Consider the following 16,437-nt stretch of genomic DNA (forward strand, 5'->3'; position numbering starts at 1 on the left):
AAAAAAAAAAAAAAAAAAAGCTAACCCCAGAACTAGACTAACAACAGCAGACTCAACACAAAGACATATACCTTCGTCTACTTATTTTGAAATAGTGCTTTTATGACCAGCCAGGCAAGCCAAATTGATTGCTCCACCTACATTTGATGACAGATCTGGCCAGAAGAACACTGGAAAGCAAGCCTCAGTTTAGTCTTCTTTGGGTTTTAATTTCACCATTTTTAGGATTCACTGAGGCACTAAATTTAGATCTTGAATCCCACCTCAAAATCAGGCAAGATTTGCGTAGGCTATGGGCCATGAGTTGTTCATCATTTGCCCAATGTTCAGCAATAATCAAGTTTGGAAAACATCACGAAATATCACCAATGCTAGGTAGTACACAGTGAATGCTAAATGAGGGATTATATGAATCTTAAGGAAAGTGGATAGTATGAAAGAGTCTGAGTGGATTTAGATAGGTGGGCAGCACTGTCTAAACACAGGGCAGGAGGCAAGGCCCAGATAAGAGGCATTTTGTGGGAGGGAGTAGAGTCTGGCTGAAACACAGATACAGGAATTTCATTAACAGGCAGTGATATAAACAATCTGGGGTTACAGCCTAAATAGAATGGTCTCAGGAAAAGTATTTTAGCACTCCTCATTGTATTGAAAGAAAATACAGACTCATACCATGGCTGTTCTGAATAATCAAATAAATTTGGAATCTCCGGCATTCAGCCAACTTCACGGGGAGTCACTAAGCATATAAACTGGCTATGTGCAAAGCAGCCCTGCCCTAAGCTCCCGCAGGCCTGGGAGGTTTTCACTGATGCTGACTCTCTTTTGGTACAGTTAAGTGTGCAGGGCTGCACTGGCTGCTAGAGAAGAACAATGGTCAGGGTGTTTTAAGAGCCATTTTTAACTAAAGTTAATTTCTGGGTGTCAGGAATTGACAGGGAAGTTTTGGCTATCCTCAGAGAGGATTTAAATTGACTATATCTCTACCCAAATCTGAGACTGACTCATCATGCCAAGATGCCCGGAGAAACAAGATGAGTCATTGCCCAAAGAATTCAGGAGTGGGGCTTAGAGGTTAAATGTTGTACACAGGCCGGGCATGGTGGCTCATGCCAGCACTTTAGGAGCCCGAGGCGGGTGGATCATGAGGTCAGGAGATCGGGACCATCCTGGCTAACATGGTAAAACCCTGTCTCTACTAAAAATACAAAAAATTAGCCGGACATGGTGGCGGGCGCCTGTAGTCCCAGCTACTCGGGAGGCTGAGGCAGGAGAATGGCGTGAACCCAGGAGCCGGAGCTTGCAGTGAGCCAAGATCGCACCACTGCACTCCAGCCTGGGTGACAGAGCAAGACTCCGTCTTATGAAAAAAAAAAACAAAAGGTTGTACATAAATGTGAAAAGCAAGGATCTGTGTATTCAGGGCTGAAATAAAAGCTGGGGCCTACATCCACATCAAGCAAATATTTCCACTACCTAGAGTCAGTAAAATGCAGTGCATGGTTGCTCTGACCTGCTTTCTTCTCCAGAAAGGTCTTGGTCTACAACAAATCTATTTATCTAGGCTTCTTTTTTTGACATTATAACTTTACATCTGTTAAATCAAACTAAAATCTGGCCTGAAAACCCCCTGCTCACATACTTGAGTTCTTCTGTACAAAGAACAGCTTAATTTGGTAAGTAAGCAAACTGCAAGCCTGACTCAGGAATGTGCTTCTGTAACAATAGCTGAGTCCCAGCCAGTCCCGGCAGCCATATTTCAACCACTCACAGCCATTCAAACCACGCTCAAATAAGGCTCCCAGGCCAAACTGTAACCAATCTGGCAGTTTCTGCACCTCGCTTCCGTTTTCTGTACTCACTTTCCTTTTTCTGTCCATAAATTCTCCCTGACCACTTAGAAGCAGTAGAGTCATTCTGAATCTGCTGTGATTCTGAGGGCTCCCCAACTTGAGAGTCGTTTCTTCCTTGCCCAATGAAACCCTTAAATTTATCTAAAGTTGTTTTAACACAGTTGGCTCATACTGACCCAATTACCACACTATGGTTGACGTCACTTTCCCAAGTTGACATCCTTCATATGTGGCTGCATGTCCACTGAGCAGGCCTGCCACTGAGGCCCTCTATATATCAATGTCATCCTCTCTATAGTAATTTTAATCTTTCACAAAACAGCCCTCAGTACAAGTTTCTATTTGACCAATTATACACACGTAACCGGTGTTCTGAGAAGGGTGAAGGAAGAAGAGCAGAAAATGATAAAATATGGAATATGTTATATCTGAGAATTTTCTTTAAAATTACAAACAGTGGGTCAAAGTTATATGTCAGTCACTTCCAGAATGCCATTTTACTTCCAGAGATCTGCATCAACTAACCTTCAAAATAAATGGACTAGGGTTCAGACCAAGTAATCAATCAATCAATACAGCATGGGATCCTGACTATCAAGAGACCCCACAGAGCTCACAGAACTCAGCAGCCCCATCCCAAGGTGCCTATTCCCTCACTTGTAAAACACTGGCAATCATCCCTCATCTTTTCATGGAAATTTAGTCAAAAACAAAAGGAGTGTAAAATGCAGATCATCATCAAGATCAATCAAAACTCAGATTCCCAGGTCTCTCATAAAGAAGGACTTGGACACTAACACACACGGGTGAACGAAAAACCACAAAAGCTAGTGAGACAAAAGCTAGACCTAGTGAAGTCTAGCCCGGGGCGTACAAAGCACGCCCACGCATTCAGATGTCCTTCGGTGTAGTCACAGGCCCATGTTCTGGGAAGAGCTCTCAGGATAGTAGCAGCTCTAGCTATTGCCCAACCTTCCAGGTCTCCCCTGGTCCTCATGCTCTAATTAAAAAGAAAAAAATATATTGTCTCGCTTAAGAAAGAATGCTGATTTTTTTCTAATAAGATAAATGAACAGAAGATAAAAGATCAGAATAGTATTTGCTGCTAACTACCTTCAGATAAGTCACATTTTCCATGCCCCATCTGCAGAAACATTTGAGTGTCTGTCTTAAAAAGGAAGCCCTAAATTCTGCTGAATCATACTCTGTGCTTCCCCACAAAATTTAATTAATGTAAGATAAAAGCTTTGAAAATTAGCTGTTGTAATGGCTTGAAGTTCTGAATTTGAATTTTATATAACACATCTACAATTTATATATTCTTTTAATGTTTGGAATTTGGTTTTTCAAATAAAAGCAAGATTCTAGTAAAACATTTTAAATTATCTCTGACACTAATTCCCATTAGTTTACCCTCAACGTTACATATCGTGCATTTTAAATCTAAGCATTAAATTAGCATACAGCACTTAATGTGATCAAAGGGAAAAACAAATTTACAAAAGGAAAAAAAAAACAAAAGGAAATGACAAATTTACACAGAAGATAACTGTATAAAAATCCACTTATAAAGAAAATTAAGACAAAATTATAGCTGATCTGTTAGGGTACAGATTTTCTCCCCTCCTCTCCTTTCCTCCAAAATATTGATAATGCAGGACATATTAATACACCCAAATATACAGTATTTTATTAATACTTTATATGTAAAGAGAACATTATTAAAAAAAAACAACTAAAATTGACCTTTAAAAATCCATTGAATGTGTCCTGAAGCCTGGTCTTGCATTAGTTACTCTCAAAAAGCTACATATTCATCTCTAGTTTGATATGCAAAATGTGGGTGCAAATCTTCCTAAGTCCTCACTGCCAGCTTTGTATGATGCAAGTGCAAATCGCTATGCTGCTGCTCTACAGGCTGGCATCAGAACTGGACCTGGAAGTTGTATAGATGACAGGCTCCAGAAGTGGCAACTGCCTTTCCCAGAAGTTGAAACCTTTCTGGTCCCTTGCAGAGCAGTCTGGGAATGTTTTAGAAAATGGGAGGAAAATAAAATCTGCTCAAATAGGAACAAAGACAGCTGCCTTCACTTACAATGATCAAAACTAACACTCCTCACCACAGCAGAGCCCAGGAGGAAAGAAGCTCTGCTGCTGTTCACCCACACTGAGATGAGAAGAGTGGCTCCCAGTTAGGAAGGAGGTTAACAAGCAACAGCAGCCCATTGGCCCAGTCCTTCAGATTAGTTACTCGCTGTGATTAACACAGAAGCTGTGTGTTCCAGAAAACCACTTCAGGAAATGTCCCAAAGCAAGGGCACACATCAACTAATTCTTAGCATGAAACTTACAGATTTCCAGATTATCTGTTTCACTTTTTGCCACTGGCTATTAGGACAGGAGAGGACACTGATACTGAGCACATTAATTCCACGCAGCACATAACCTAACGTCAACAGACACAGAGTACTTACTGCCACAAACAGCATGCAGTACATGGAGAACGAAGAGTGGCCTGAGTAGAAGGACAACCTAGAAGAAAAAGAAGACAAATGTTACTTTTCTCTCTTAGGAGCCAAAAGTATTCTTGATTTCATAAATCTGCTCCTTAGCTTCAGAGTGTACACAACTGCCTCCCTCCAGCTTGAGAAATTAGAAGGGTAGGGTAAGGGGACAATTAGGACAGGAACACTAAAGAGTGCTAGAAGGACCTGAGGTCAGATTTCTATACAGTATCATTTTATTGAAACTTTCAGGATGGGTAATGTGTCATGAGAATAAACTTGCCAAGCATTTCTAAGATGTTAGAAGAATGATACTTGGCAAGTTATAACTGGCATAAATTGCCTTGACTTTATCACATACACACTTATGTGACCATGATTTAAGTTTTATTTTCCACTTGCAGGATTAGTCCCTGAATAATGTAATACCTCCTTGGGAACACTCAGAAGTTGATTGCTTTTTTCCATCCATATTAATATTTTAATATTTTGGCCTGGCGCACTGGCTCACTCCTGTAATCCCAGCACTTCAAGAGGCCGAGGCAGGCGGATCACAAGGTCAGGAGATCAAGACCATCCTGGCCAACATGGTGAAACCCCATCTCTACTAAAAATACGAAAATTAGCCAGGCGTGGCGGTGCACGCCTATAGTCCCAGCTACTCGGGAGGCTGAAGCAGGAGAATTGCTTGAACCCAGGAGGCGGAGGCTGCAGTGAGCTGAGATCACACCACTGCACTCCAGCCTGGGTGACAGAGGGAGATGCCATCTCAAAAAAAAAAAAAGAAGAAAAAAATTTAGTGTTTTAAATGGGCACACATCTTGCCTTGCATTTCCCACCAAATTCAGTGCTTTTGTTTCTTTCAATATTAGAGTCTATAAACATCTAAGTATCATCTTCCCCACCTAAAAATGACAGAATGCTTCCAAAACTTAATTTTATGGCACTTCCGAGAAAAGAAAAATAGAGCTCACTAACATTCAAGATCTAAGTTTTGCTTATACAGAATGAGCCACTGATGCAGAAGAGGCAAGCACATCAGGCACAGTGAAAGTAATGCCACGAAAAGATGCTCATGCAAATAACTAGAATGCATCTCCCCACCACTTCTCCCTACGTAAGAATAAGAACAAAAACAAGAGAGACAAGCTCTTAAGTAATTTACTTATTACATTCTGCCTTGTTCAAAAGGAATTTAAGGGAGATGCTGGTTCCCTGAATTCAGACAGGAGAAAAACCTCCTAACACACATACTAGAAAGTCACGTGTGTATGTTTGGCAGCTGCCGGTGGGTGGGATAGAAAGGATTACTTTAAATATATATATACACACACACACACACATATATATACGTATATATAGACACATATATATACACACCCATATATATATATATATGATTCTACCAAGAATTTTGATTGTCTTTTTGTAATCAGATACATGCCTAAGAAAGAGAATTCTGTAACTTCCTGTGCCAACCAGGGATTATGTAATTAAACCCAATAATTATTCTGGGTTTAGTCTATGTAAAGGAGGAAAAAATAAATCACTTTTTAACCTTGCTATTTGACCACACAAAATGGATCAATATGAATAGTAATTTTAAATCAGATAATTAGAGCAGAGCTCTGCACATTTTATAGTTTCAATGTTTTATTGACGAGCATACAAGTTAAAAGCCAATTTCAAGGACTGTCAAAGCCCACCAAGCCAACATAACCATAATCACAGAAATATTCTGAAAGCCAAGCAAGTGAGGTTTCACTAAATCCTTTACACTGTGCTACAAAATCATGAACTGCAAACTAATGTAATCGTTTTAAACAGCTCTGAATCAGCCATAGAGTGATTTCATTCGTTGGGTTCCATTTTTTACACTGAATACAAAAACATATTTTATTCAGTATAGAATTTGTGAAGAAGTCTGTCTATGACTTTGACAGGGATTAAAAACAAAGAGGTAATTCTATTCAATCTCAATGGCTGCGTCTTTATCCATAGTAATTTACCAAACAGATCATAATATGCTCTTTAATTTCTATTAACCTTTCCTTGGAAGCATGCCTGTGTTGGGTTAACAGTTTATGTAATACTGGCTTGGTTGTGATTATTAGAATTGAACTGTTAAGTATCGGTGAAGTTTTCGGTCTGATTTAGGCTTATGCATAGGAGAATTTATTCATGTTACTACCAATACTACTACCAAACTAACATTTTCATATTAAACCATTTACAAATATAAAAGTATAGGTGATAGAAATTTATTCTGGCGCCATAGATACAGTACCGCAAGGGAAAGATGAAAAAAAAATAATTAAGTACAAAATAGCAAGGACTCACCCCTATACCTTCTGCATAATGAATTAGCTAGAGATCACTTCGCAAAGAGAACTGAAGTCAAGTACCCCGAAACCAGACGAGCTACCCAAAAACAGCTGAAAGAGCTGAAACAGAATAAAGCATGAAAAAAATGGAAATTCAAATTATTCATATTCCATATAAATCTAACTCTTTATTGGAGTCTCTAGGAGATACAACTCTTACAGATATCTTATTATGGCCAGAATTCACAAATGGACTAAATGTCTGTATGGGTCATCTAATAAATCCCAAGGAGTAGCCCAAATGGTTTTTTTTTTTTTTTTTTTTTTTTGAGACGGAGTCTCACTATGTTGCCCAGACTGGAGTGGAGTGGTGCAATCTTGGCTCACTGCAACCTCCGCCTCCTGGGTTCAAGCGATTCTCCTGCCTCAGCATCCCTAACAGCAGGGATTACAGGCTTACACCACCACACCAGCTAATTTTTGTACTTTTAGTAGAGATGAGGTTTTAACACATTGGCCAGGCTGGTCTGGAACTCCTAACCTCATGTGATCTGTCGCCCTTGGCCTCCCGAAGTGCTAGGATTACAAGCGTGAGCCACCGTGCCCGGCCCCAAATGCAGTTTGTTTTCATCATAGTGACTTCACTGAAATGTTTAAGACTACGGCCCTGGCCTAAGAACCCTGCCCTTAGATTTTAACCAATTCTAGATTTTAACCAATCCTAGACTAACATCTCACTTCGTTATAGCCTCTCTGATGAAGGCAAGTACAGTACAGTAAAAATGTGAGCCAGCTTTCCAACCAAATCTTAGGAAAATCTTCTCAGGAAGAAAATTTATGGAGAGAAAAATGTATTTTGAAATGCTGCTGTTTTTACTGACTCTGAGTGGTAGTCTACTGAACAATAAGCAAGCTTCAGTTATTAAGTACACTGATTTTGACTACATAGCTATGAATGGGATTATATTTGTGCATGTATGTGTGTGTGTGTGCGTGTGTGTGTGTGTGTGTGATGGAGTCTCGCTCTGTCGCCCAGGCTAGAGTGCAGTGGCGCGATTTGGCTCACGGCCACCTCTGCCTCCTGGGTTCAAGCAATTCTCCTGTCTCACCCTCCTGAGTAGCTGGGACTACAGGTGTGTACCACCACGCCCGGCTAATTTTTGTATTTTTAGTAGAGATGGGGTTTTGCCCTGTTGGCCAGGCTGGTCTCGAACTCCTGAACTTAGGTGATCTGCCCACCTTGGCCTCCCAAAGTGCTGGGATTACAGGCGTGAGCCACAGCCCCTGGCGTGGGATTCTATTTCAAATGGCAACTTTAAGATGTTTTTTTCCTCACATTTGTCAGCCAGGGCACCCCTTTCTCAGAGCTGATTAAACTTGGCCTGATCCCCAATATCATGGCATTGAGAGCATTCATAGCCATCTGCCTGCACCCGCCTGCCTCCATGCATGTGAGTTCCCTCCCCAACTGAGCATTCTTCTACCTCTGTGCTCCAACATCCACATCCATGTTCAGCCTACCATAAATCACAAAGACACAATCAAATCCAGCCTTCATCAGCATCAAAAGCAATCAACTCATATAAAGCATTTCTTAATTTAGTATTTTGGGGCTCAGAAGGAGGTTAAATCACAAAGAACCCAGCTGATCATCTCTGATCTCTTCCCACCACCCAACGTTCTTCCTTTCCTCCTCCCTACTCTCCAAAGTTAAAAAGCACAAAACAGATACACCTTTAGCTGTTTTCATTTGAAATATCTTTATTTTGCATTCACTCTTTTTTTTTTCAGTTGAGACAGAGTCTCACTCTGTCACCCAGGCTGGAGTTCAGTGGCCCGATTTCAGCTCACTACAACCTCCGCCTCATGGATTCAAGCAATTCTCCTGCCGCAGCCTCCCAAGTAGCAGGGATGACAGGCGTGCGCCACCACGCCTAATTTTTGTATTTTTAGTAGAGATAGGGTTTCACCATGTTGCCCAGGGTGGCCTCGAACTCCTGACCTCAAGTGACCTGCCTGCCTCAGCCTCCCAAAGTGCTGGGATTACAGACATGAGCCACCGTGCCCGGCCTACATTCATTCTTGAATGATGGTTTTCCTGAGTACAGAATTCTAAATTGATGACTTTTTTTCTCATCGCTTTGAGGCTATCATTGCACTATCTTCTGGCTTCTGCTTTTGCTGTTAAAATACAAGCCATCTGTCAGCCAGTTCTTTCTGGGTTATCTGTCTTTTTTCTGTAACTGCTTCCTCTCCTCCTGCCCCCATAAATCAATATTCTAGTTTTACTGCCTTGTGTCTAGTACTAGGATTGCTTTTTATTGCTCCAGTTTAGTATTCGTTGGCTTCTTCTATCTGACGACTCATCAATTTGTAGAAGTCCTCAACCATTACCTTTGCATACTGGGCATCCTCCATCCTAGTACCCTTCTATGGGATGCTGATTCAACATGTAAGACCTTTGCATTCTATTCCTCCACATCTCTTACCTTTTCTTCTCTATTTTTCATCTAGGTCTCTTTAGGTATATCTTTCATTTTGTCATCCCTTTCACTGTATCTAATCTGCTTAATATGTTACACTGTAAATTTTAAATTACCATATATGTATCATTTACAGATCCCTTTGGTTCCAAACCTGCTTGGCCAGCTTTGATTCTCTTCATCCCACATCATATTTTCTATCTCCTCTTATTTTAGTCTACACCGGGTAATTCTAGTATCTGTAATCTCTGAGAGTTTATGTAATTTGTTGTATTTGCTGACTGTCACTTAGGGTAGCTTGTTTCCACTGAGTCCATTTACACTAGAATGAGGTCATGTCGCTGGCACTCTATCTGAGGGGAATCTTTGAGCCTTGGTTTAAGGAGAGTTCTTCCAGAAAAGATATGTGTTCACTTACGCTGGGTTCACTACCAATACACTTTAAACTTCAAGCTTTTTTTTCCTTTTCCTTCCTAAACCAAATAGTATGAATTCTAGCTCCAGACCAGTGTGAGTGTGGTCCTGTGTTTAAGAATTCTTTTTAATAGCTCCCACGGGGAGGATGCTGCCCCTCTTCTGGAGTTCTTACACTCTCCACATGTCTCTTATTGTCCTCTTCCCCGGCCTCAGCCTTTATATCTGTGCCCCATGTTCACTGCCTATCAAAACTCAGGGTCTATGCCACCAGGAACCGGCAGATACTTTCAAAGACCACACTGGATCTACAGCACTAACTGACGCAGGCCTCAGAAAAATCCCTTTACTCTCCCACCAGCTAAACTATTTACTAAAAACACTTATATGTGTTTCAAGATGTGTATATATAAGATATAGTATGCACAAGTGTGTGTGTAATGTATCATCTAGCATGTTTAGCTGAACTGTTACCAGTAGGCACTTCTAATCCTCCATGTTGCCAGACATAGAAGCAAGCTTTTTTAAAAAGAAAACTTAGAACTAATGAAATGCTATCTAAAATCAATCACTTTACTAAGAGACACAATGGATCAGCAACAGCAGTTTGTTTTTAATTATACAGTGCCCAATGCTCAAAATGTTTCAGATTATTACTATACCACCACTTCCCCCAGGTATGCCAAAGTTGCTTCTGCTACGAATAGAATTTTCTTTTTCCCCTAAAAATCATCCTGAAATTGATTCCCAAAGCATTGTAGGGCAGAAAGGTTGTTGAAAGACTTATAATTGTTACAAGTTACTTAGTATGTTCAGGTACTTAATACACAGTGTTTCTACTTTTCACAAAAACTCTCGTGCTCACACAGAGACAATGATTCTCAGGTTCAGTAACTTGCTCATAAAGTTACATCTCTTTGTGGCTCAAATCTGAGTCTTCCCAACTCTTCCTTTCTGTGCCATGATTTCACTCTTGTCAATGGTAGACAGACCCAGGAGGAACTTTAATCCTGCCATCTCCAGGCAGGGGAGTTCCATCACAAAAAACAGTTTACATGTGGCAAAATGTGTGAAGTAAATATATGAAGAAGAAGAAGAAATTTGACTTAATCCATGAAGAAATACATGTTGCCAATGTAAACATTGTCTTTTTCTTCTTTAGAGACAGGCTCTCGCTCTGTAACTCAGGCTAGAGTGCAGTAAATAATCATTTTAAATGAATACCAATTTGTCTTTTTTGTACACTCTAAAGGCAAAAAGAAAGGAAATCAAACCATAACATGAGGTATTTTCTCAAATGTTATTACCTGATTATAAAGTTTATGTAACAGCAGATTAACCTGAAGTATACCATAAGTTCCCCTCTGTGATAATTTTTAAACATGGACTAGATCCTATAAAAAAGTTAAAATGTCCTATACAAATGCTACAAATGGATACATGAGCAGTGACCTCTTAATGAACATAAACTTTTCCCAAGTATATTAGTCATAGCTAATTTCAGAAAGATTTTGACAATCGATAACTGTGCTAAATGATTTGGCAATGAGATAGCAGATGATCATCTACAAGAATCTCACATCTAAGATACTTGAGGAATCAAGTAGGTGATGAATGAGAAAATGAGCACTCTCATATTGCACACTTTCTGGAGGATGGTTTGGATATAACTATCAACATGTGAAACACTTATTATGTGACCCAGTAATTCCACTTTGAGGTATGTCTCCTAGGGAAATGCAAACATGTGCTGTAACACTGCCGGAAACTCAAGGACCCAAGGAAGAGTCTAGCATCAATTTTTTTTTTTTTTTTTTTTTTGAGACAGAGTCTTGCACTGTCACCCAGGCTGGATGCCATGGTACAATCCTGGCTCACCACAACCTCCGCCTCCTGGGTTCAAGCGATTCTCCTGCCTCAGCCTCCCAAGTAGCTAGGATTACAGGCATGCGCCACCACACCCAGCTAATTTTTGTATTTTTTGTAGAGATGGGGTTTCACTATGTTGGCCAGGCTGGTCTCAAACTCCTGACCTCAGGTGATCCACCCACCTCAGCCTCCCAGAGTGTTGGCCTCCACACCTGGCCAATTCTACTAGCACTATTCTGAATACTGTCATCCCAAGGTATCTGTGGGGAACTGGTTCCTGTGACCTTCCAAGGACACCAAAATCCATGGATGCTCAACTCCCTGATATAAAATGACACAGTATTTGCATATAACCTACACACATTATCCCATATACTTTAAATCATCTCTAGATTACCTCTAATACTTAATACAATGGAAATGCTATGTAAATAGTTGTCCTACTATATTGTTTAGGGAATAATGGCAAGAAAAAAAGTCTATATATGTTCAGTACAGGTGCAATTTTTTTCACAAATATTTTCAATCCACAGTTAGTCGAATCCACAGATATGGAGGACTGACTGTACAACGTATTAACTAAAATGAATAGCTCTATGTGAACTGATACAAGCTGTGTCTCCAAGACATATTTTAAATGTTATTTATTTAATCCATACAAACTATTAGCAGCTCTGGGGAAAGGTATCAAATCGGGGTTAAACTAAACTTTCACATTACACAGTGATAATACTGGAAACACAACTTGATATAACAAGGATAATATATATGTGAAAATATTTTAAAGTAATGGTTGTCAAAATATCTGACATGCCTGCTACAGATTTCTTACAAATCTCTTCCCCACCAAATACACACACAGAGTCTACATTCCTCTTCCTAAAAGTTTCCCCAAGTTTCTTGGCTAAAAGTGCCACTACTCTGAATATAAATGAAGCTCCCGCCTACAAACTCATGCCCAGAACCCAGCAGTGACTCAAGCCCTGTTCTCATATCTTGCAGTTAAAATGTTTTAACATATATATGTATTTATAAATATCACATGTTGTTTCCAATAAAAATATACAATATACATATAATTTAAAAGGAAGTCAAATTACAACATGAGGCATTTTCCTCAACTGTTTCTTCAAATGTCTGATACCTTGAAATTCAGTAAATTAACTCTGCCATTTTTATAACTAATAGAGCTAATAAATATACTTAAATACTGAATGTTTAGGAAGCGGAGGCTTTTTAAAGAAATCATACTTCTAGAAATGTCTAGAACTACAAGAAACACAGGGCATCTCTCCCAAAGAGTACAAAGATGAAGGTAATAAATGGTAAAGGAATATAAAACGGTCCCCACCAAAATTAACTAAAATATAACAAAAAATTACATAGACTCATCTTATTTCCTTGAACCACCTAGAAAGTGAGAAATTATTTCATTTGCAGCAAAAATCCTGTCACATCTCCTTGAATTATTTTTACAGTTATTTTAATATATTTCCATTTAAAGCTACTCTATTATATAGGGTCAATTTTAACCAAGCCACATTACACAGAGAGACACATACCTATCTGAAATAAGACAGAAGTGACTATTCTATTTTAGTCACTAATTCCTCAAATATGACTCCATAGCTACTAACATCTGTGAATCACATGCCAAGTGACTGATATCTACAGATATTAGGTCATGAACCTTAAAGGAGAGAAACTAGCAGGAACATGGACAATGAAAAAAGAGGGGGAAAATGTAGGACACAGTAGGTATGTGTGTAGGGGGTTTCAAACTTGTTATAATGTGTGTCTTCTGTTTCTGAAAGAATCTTGCAAAAAAAATGAATCTAGAAAATAGGAGGTTGCTGAGAATCTTAAGATAAAGGAAAGCAGAACTGGGTATATGTTGAAAATAACACGACTGGGAAAGAAATGCTTCCAAACTCTCAGCAGGGAAACTTGGTGACTACTGTAACAGATGAGGAGACATTAGGCTGTGACAAAGTCTGCTTACAAAAAGGGTAAAACACATACAACTATTAACCAGGGGAAGGAAAAATCGTAAGTTTCCTTGGTTATTAAGGAAAATTCATGATCTGATACAAAAATACTCCAAATCAGGCCGGGCGCGGTGGCTCAAGCCTGTAATCCCAGCACTTTGGGAAGCCGAGACGGGTGGATCACGAGGTCAGGAGATTGAGACCATCCTGGCTAACCTGGTGGAACCCCGTCTCTACTAAAAAATACAAAAAAATTAGCCGGGCGAGGTGGCGGCGCCGGTAGTCCCAGCTACTCGGGAGGCTGAGGCAGGAGAATGGCGTAAACCCGGGAGGCAGAGCTTGCAGTGAGCTGAGATCCGGCCACTGCACTCCAGCCCCGGCGAAAGAGCGAAACTCCGTCTCAAAAAAAAAAAATACTCCAAATCACCAACGCCACTTTACCTAACAGTAAAACAACAGTTAAAAAGGAAACAAGGGACAAACAAAGGACATGCTGTGTGTCACTCCTTTGCAGGCAACTATAATACCTTGCCCACCACCCACCCCCTTTGTAAAAACACTGAAGACGACAACTCCCTTGCTAAAAGGTAAATTCTTTCAGAATAATACAGAAGGAAGAGACAGTTTTAAATCACTTTCTAAAGTGCACATTGTTATTGTTTTAAGAGGCAGGATTGCTAACTGGAAACGACACCCTGAAACTTCTACTTTAAGCCCTCACCCCAAAAGACAACAACAAGGCCAAGAACATCTACTACAACCTGGCAGTAGGCTCCACTTATGACTCCCCTGCAGATAATGAAATCATCACTCTTGGTGACTGGGGTCAAGAAAGATAAGCCTTAGCTGGTGCAGTAGCTCACACCTGTAATCCCAGTGCTTCGGGAGGCCAAGGGAGGAGAACCACTTGAGCCCAGGAGTTCGAGATCAGCCTGGGCAACACAGTGAGACCCTGTCCCTACAAAAAAAATGTGTTTTAATTAGCCAGGCATGATAGTAAAACAGAAAGATAAGGCTCAAGACATCAATAAAAGGGTTTTTAGTATTATGCCAATACAGAAATTTAGATTTGAGTTGAAGGAGACACCACCAATGACAAGAGAAGGCAAAAGCCCACACAGATGTAAAATTATTAGAGCCCAATAGGAGGCTGCCAGACAGGTCACCTCCTGTTCCTTTCAGATTAAAACCACACAGTGTCACTACAGCTCATGTTACCAGGAGGACTAACACAGTGCCACAATAATTCACTTAGAGAAATCCTTTTTTTTTTTTTTTTTGAGACAGTCTTGCTCTGTCGCCCAGGCTGGAGTGCAGTGGCATGATCTCGGCTCACTGCAACCTCTGCCTCCTGGGTTCAGGTGATTCTCCTGCCTCAGCCTCCTGAGTAGCTGGGATTACAGGCGCACACCACCATGCCTGGCTAATTTTCTGTATTTTTAGTAGAGACGGGGTTTCACCATGTTGGTCAGGCTGGTCTCAAACTCCTGACCTCGTGATCTGCCCGCCTTGGCCTCCCAAAGTGCTGGGATTACAGGCGTGAGCCACTACCCAATAGACAAAGGCAGAAAAGTCACATTTCCTTCAGTATCTCAAGTCCTTCTGCTGTTAGAGAAAAGAAACCAAGTCATATCATACAACATTTAGGTGCCCATTTTAGTATATTTAAAGAGTGAAAAGCTGAATAATTTTTACAAGTATAGGGAAAAAAACATGAGCTTGTTACTCTCCTGCTTCAAGTCCTTCACTAGAACAAACTGTTGAGCAAAGAGTAAACACACTCTTCCTAAGCCCCAACAGCTCCAGAACCATCATTAGTTAACAAAATACTTGATACAGTTTGGATGGGCATCCCCTGTAAATCTCATGTTGAAATGTGATCCCCAATGTTGGAGGTGGGGCCTAGCCGGGAGGTACTGGATCACTGGAATGGATCCCTCATGAATGGTTTAGCACCATCCCCTTGGTGATGAGTAGTTCTAGTTCTCACTCAGTTCACATGAGATCTGGTTGTTTCAAAGAGTCTAGGACCTTCTCTTTCCCTGTTGCTCACATGCCATGTGATATGCCTGCTTCCTCCTTCACCTCCCACCATGACTGTAAGCTTCCCGAGGCCCTCACCAGAAGCCAAGCAGATGTTGGTGCCATGCCTACACAGCCTACAGAACCATAAGCCAAAATAAACCTCATTTATTAATTACCCAGTCTCAGATATTCCTTTAAAGCAATGCAAAACAGCCTAACACACTACTTACAGTTCCCAACGTATCTGTTTCATGCTGTTTATTCAACACTTCTGCCTGAAATGAGCTCCACACCTCTCTTTGGTAATTATTACTTAAGAGTCAATTCAGCCCGTTTCCTCCAAGAAACCTTTCCTAAAAATCTAGATTGAATTTATGGATCACCTTTCTCTGAAGAGCACTCAATGAAGATACCAATCATAGCCCAACCTGTTATGTTAAAATCATCTGTTACTGAACCTTCTTCCCCAATTACATCAAAAGCTGGACAGGCTGGGTAGAATATGATGTTTTAAATAGGTTTGACAGTATATTTTTAGTTGCATAAGATATGTTAATTATTTTAAAAAATCAGAAGGTACACCAAAAGAAAAATTACTGGTAAACTCCCATCCTCCCTGATTGAAATCACATCTTAATTCATGTTGTACTCTTAACACCCTGCAGCATTATCGAACATAGAGTATTCAATGTGATTTTTTTCCTTTTTGGCTAAAGTAGAATCTAAACTATTGAATAATAAAGTTTCATTTAATTATCCAAGAAAATCCTTATACTTTTCAAATTTAAATGTCATAAACAAATTCACCTTCTCCCCCACCCACATGCATCAAGAGTATCAGTTTAAATGGCTTCACAAGAAGTATACTTTAACAACTTATGTTTTGACAGTTATAAAAATACATTAATAAAACTAAGGAATATACTTTATCATGTAATTAAATGCTATATACTAATAAATTACATCAAGCCACATAA

The 16,437-nt window shown here is 40.0% G+C and overlaps 1 protein-coding gene across 2 annotated transcripts in view; it reads right to left on the minus strand.

Moving 5' to 3' along the window:
- PLPP1 (phospholipid phosphatase 1) overlaps positions 1-16,437 on the minus strand; it is a 115,878-nt gene that overhangs the window by 12,805 nt on the left and 86,636 nt on the right. For both annotated transcript variants that reach the window (XM_017874191.1, XM_017874189.1), the window contains exon 4: positions 4,328-4,385. In XM_017874191.1, the coding sequence (XP_017729680.1) occupies positions 4,328-4,385 (58 nt within the window). The remainder of the gene's footprint in view (positions 1-4,327; positions 4,386-16,437) is intronic.

Source organism: Rhinopithecus bieti, unplaced genomic scaffold (genome assembly GCF_001698545.2).
Source record: "Rhinopithecus bieti isolate Rb0 unplaced genomic scaffold, ASM169854v2 scaffold_6513, whole genome shotgun sequence".
Classification (NCBI taxonomy): Eukaryota; Metazoa; Chordata; class Mammalia; order Primates; family Cercopithecidae; genus Rhinopithecus; species Rhinopithecus bieti.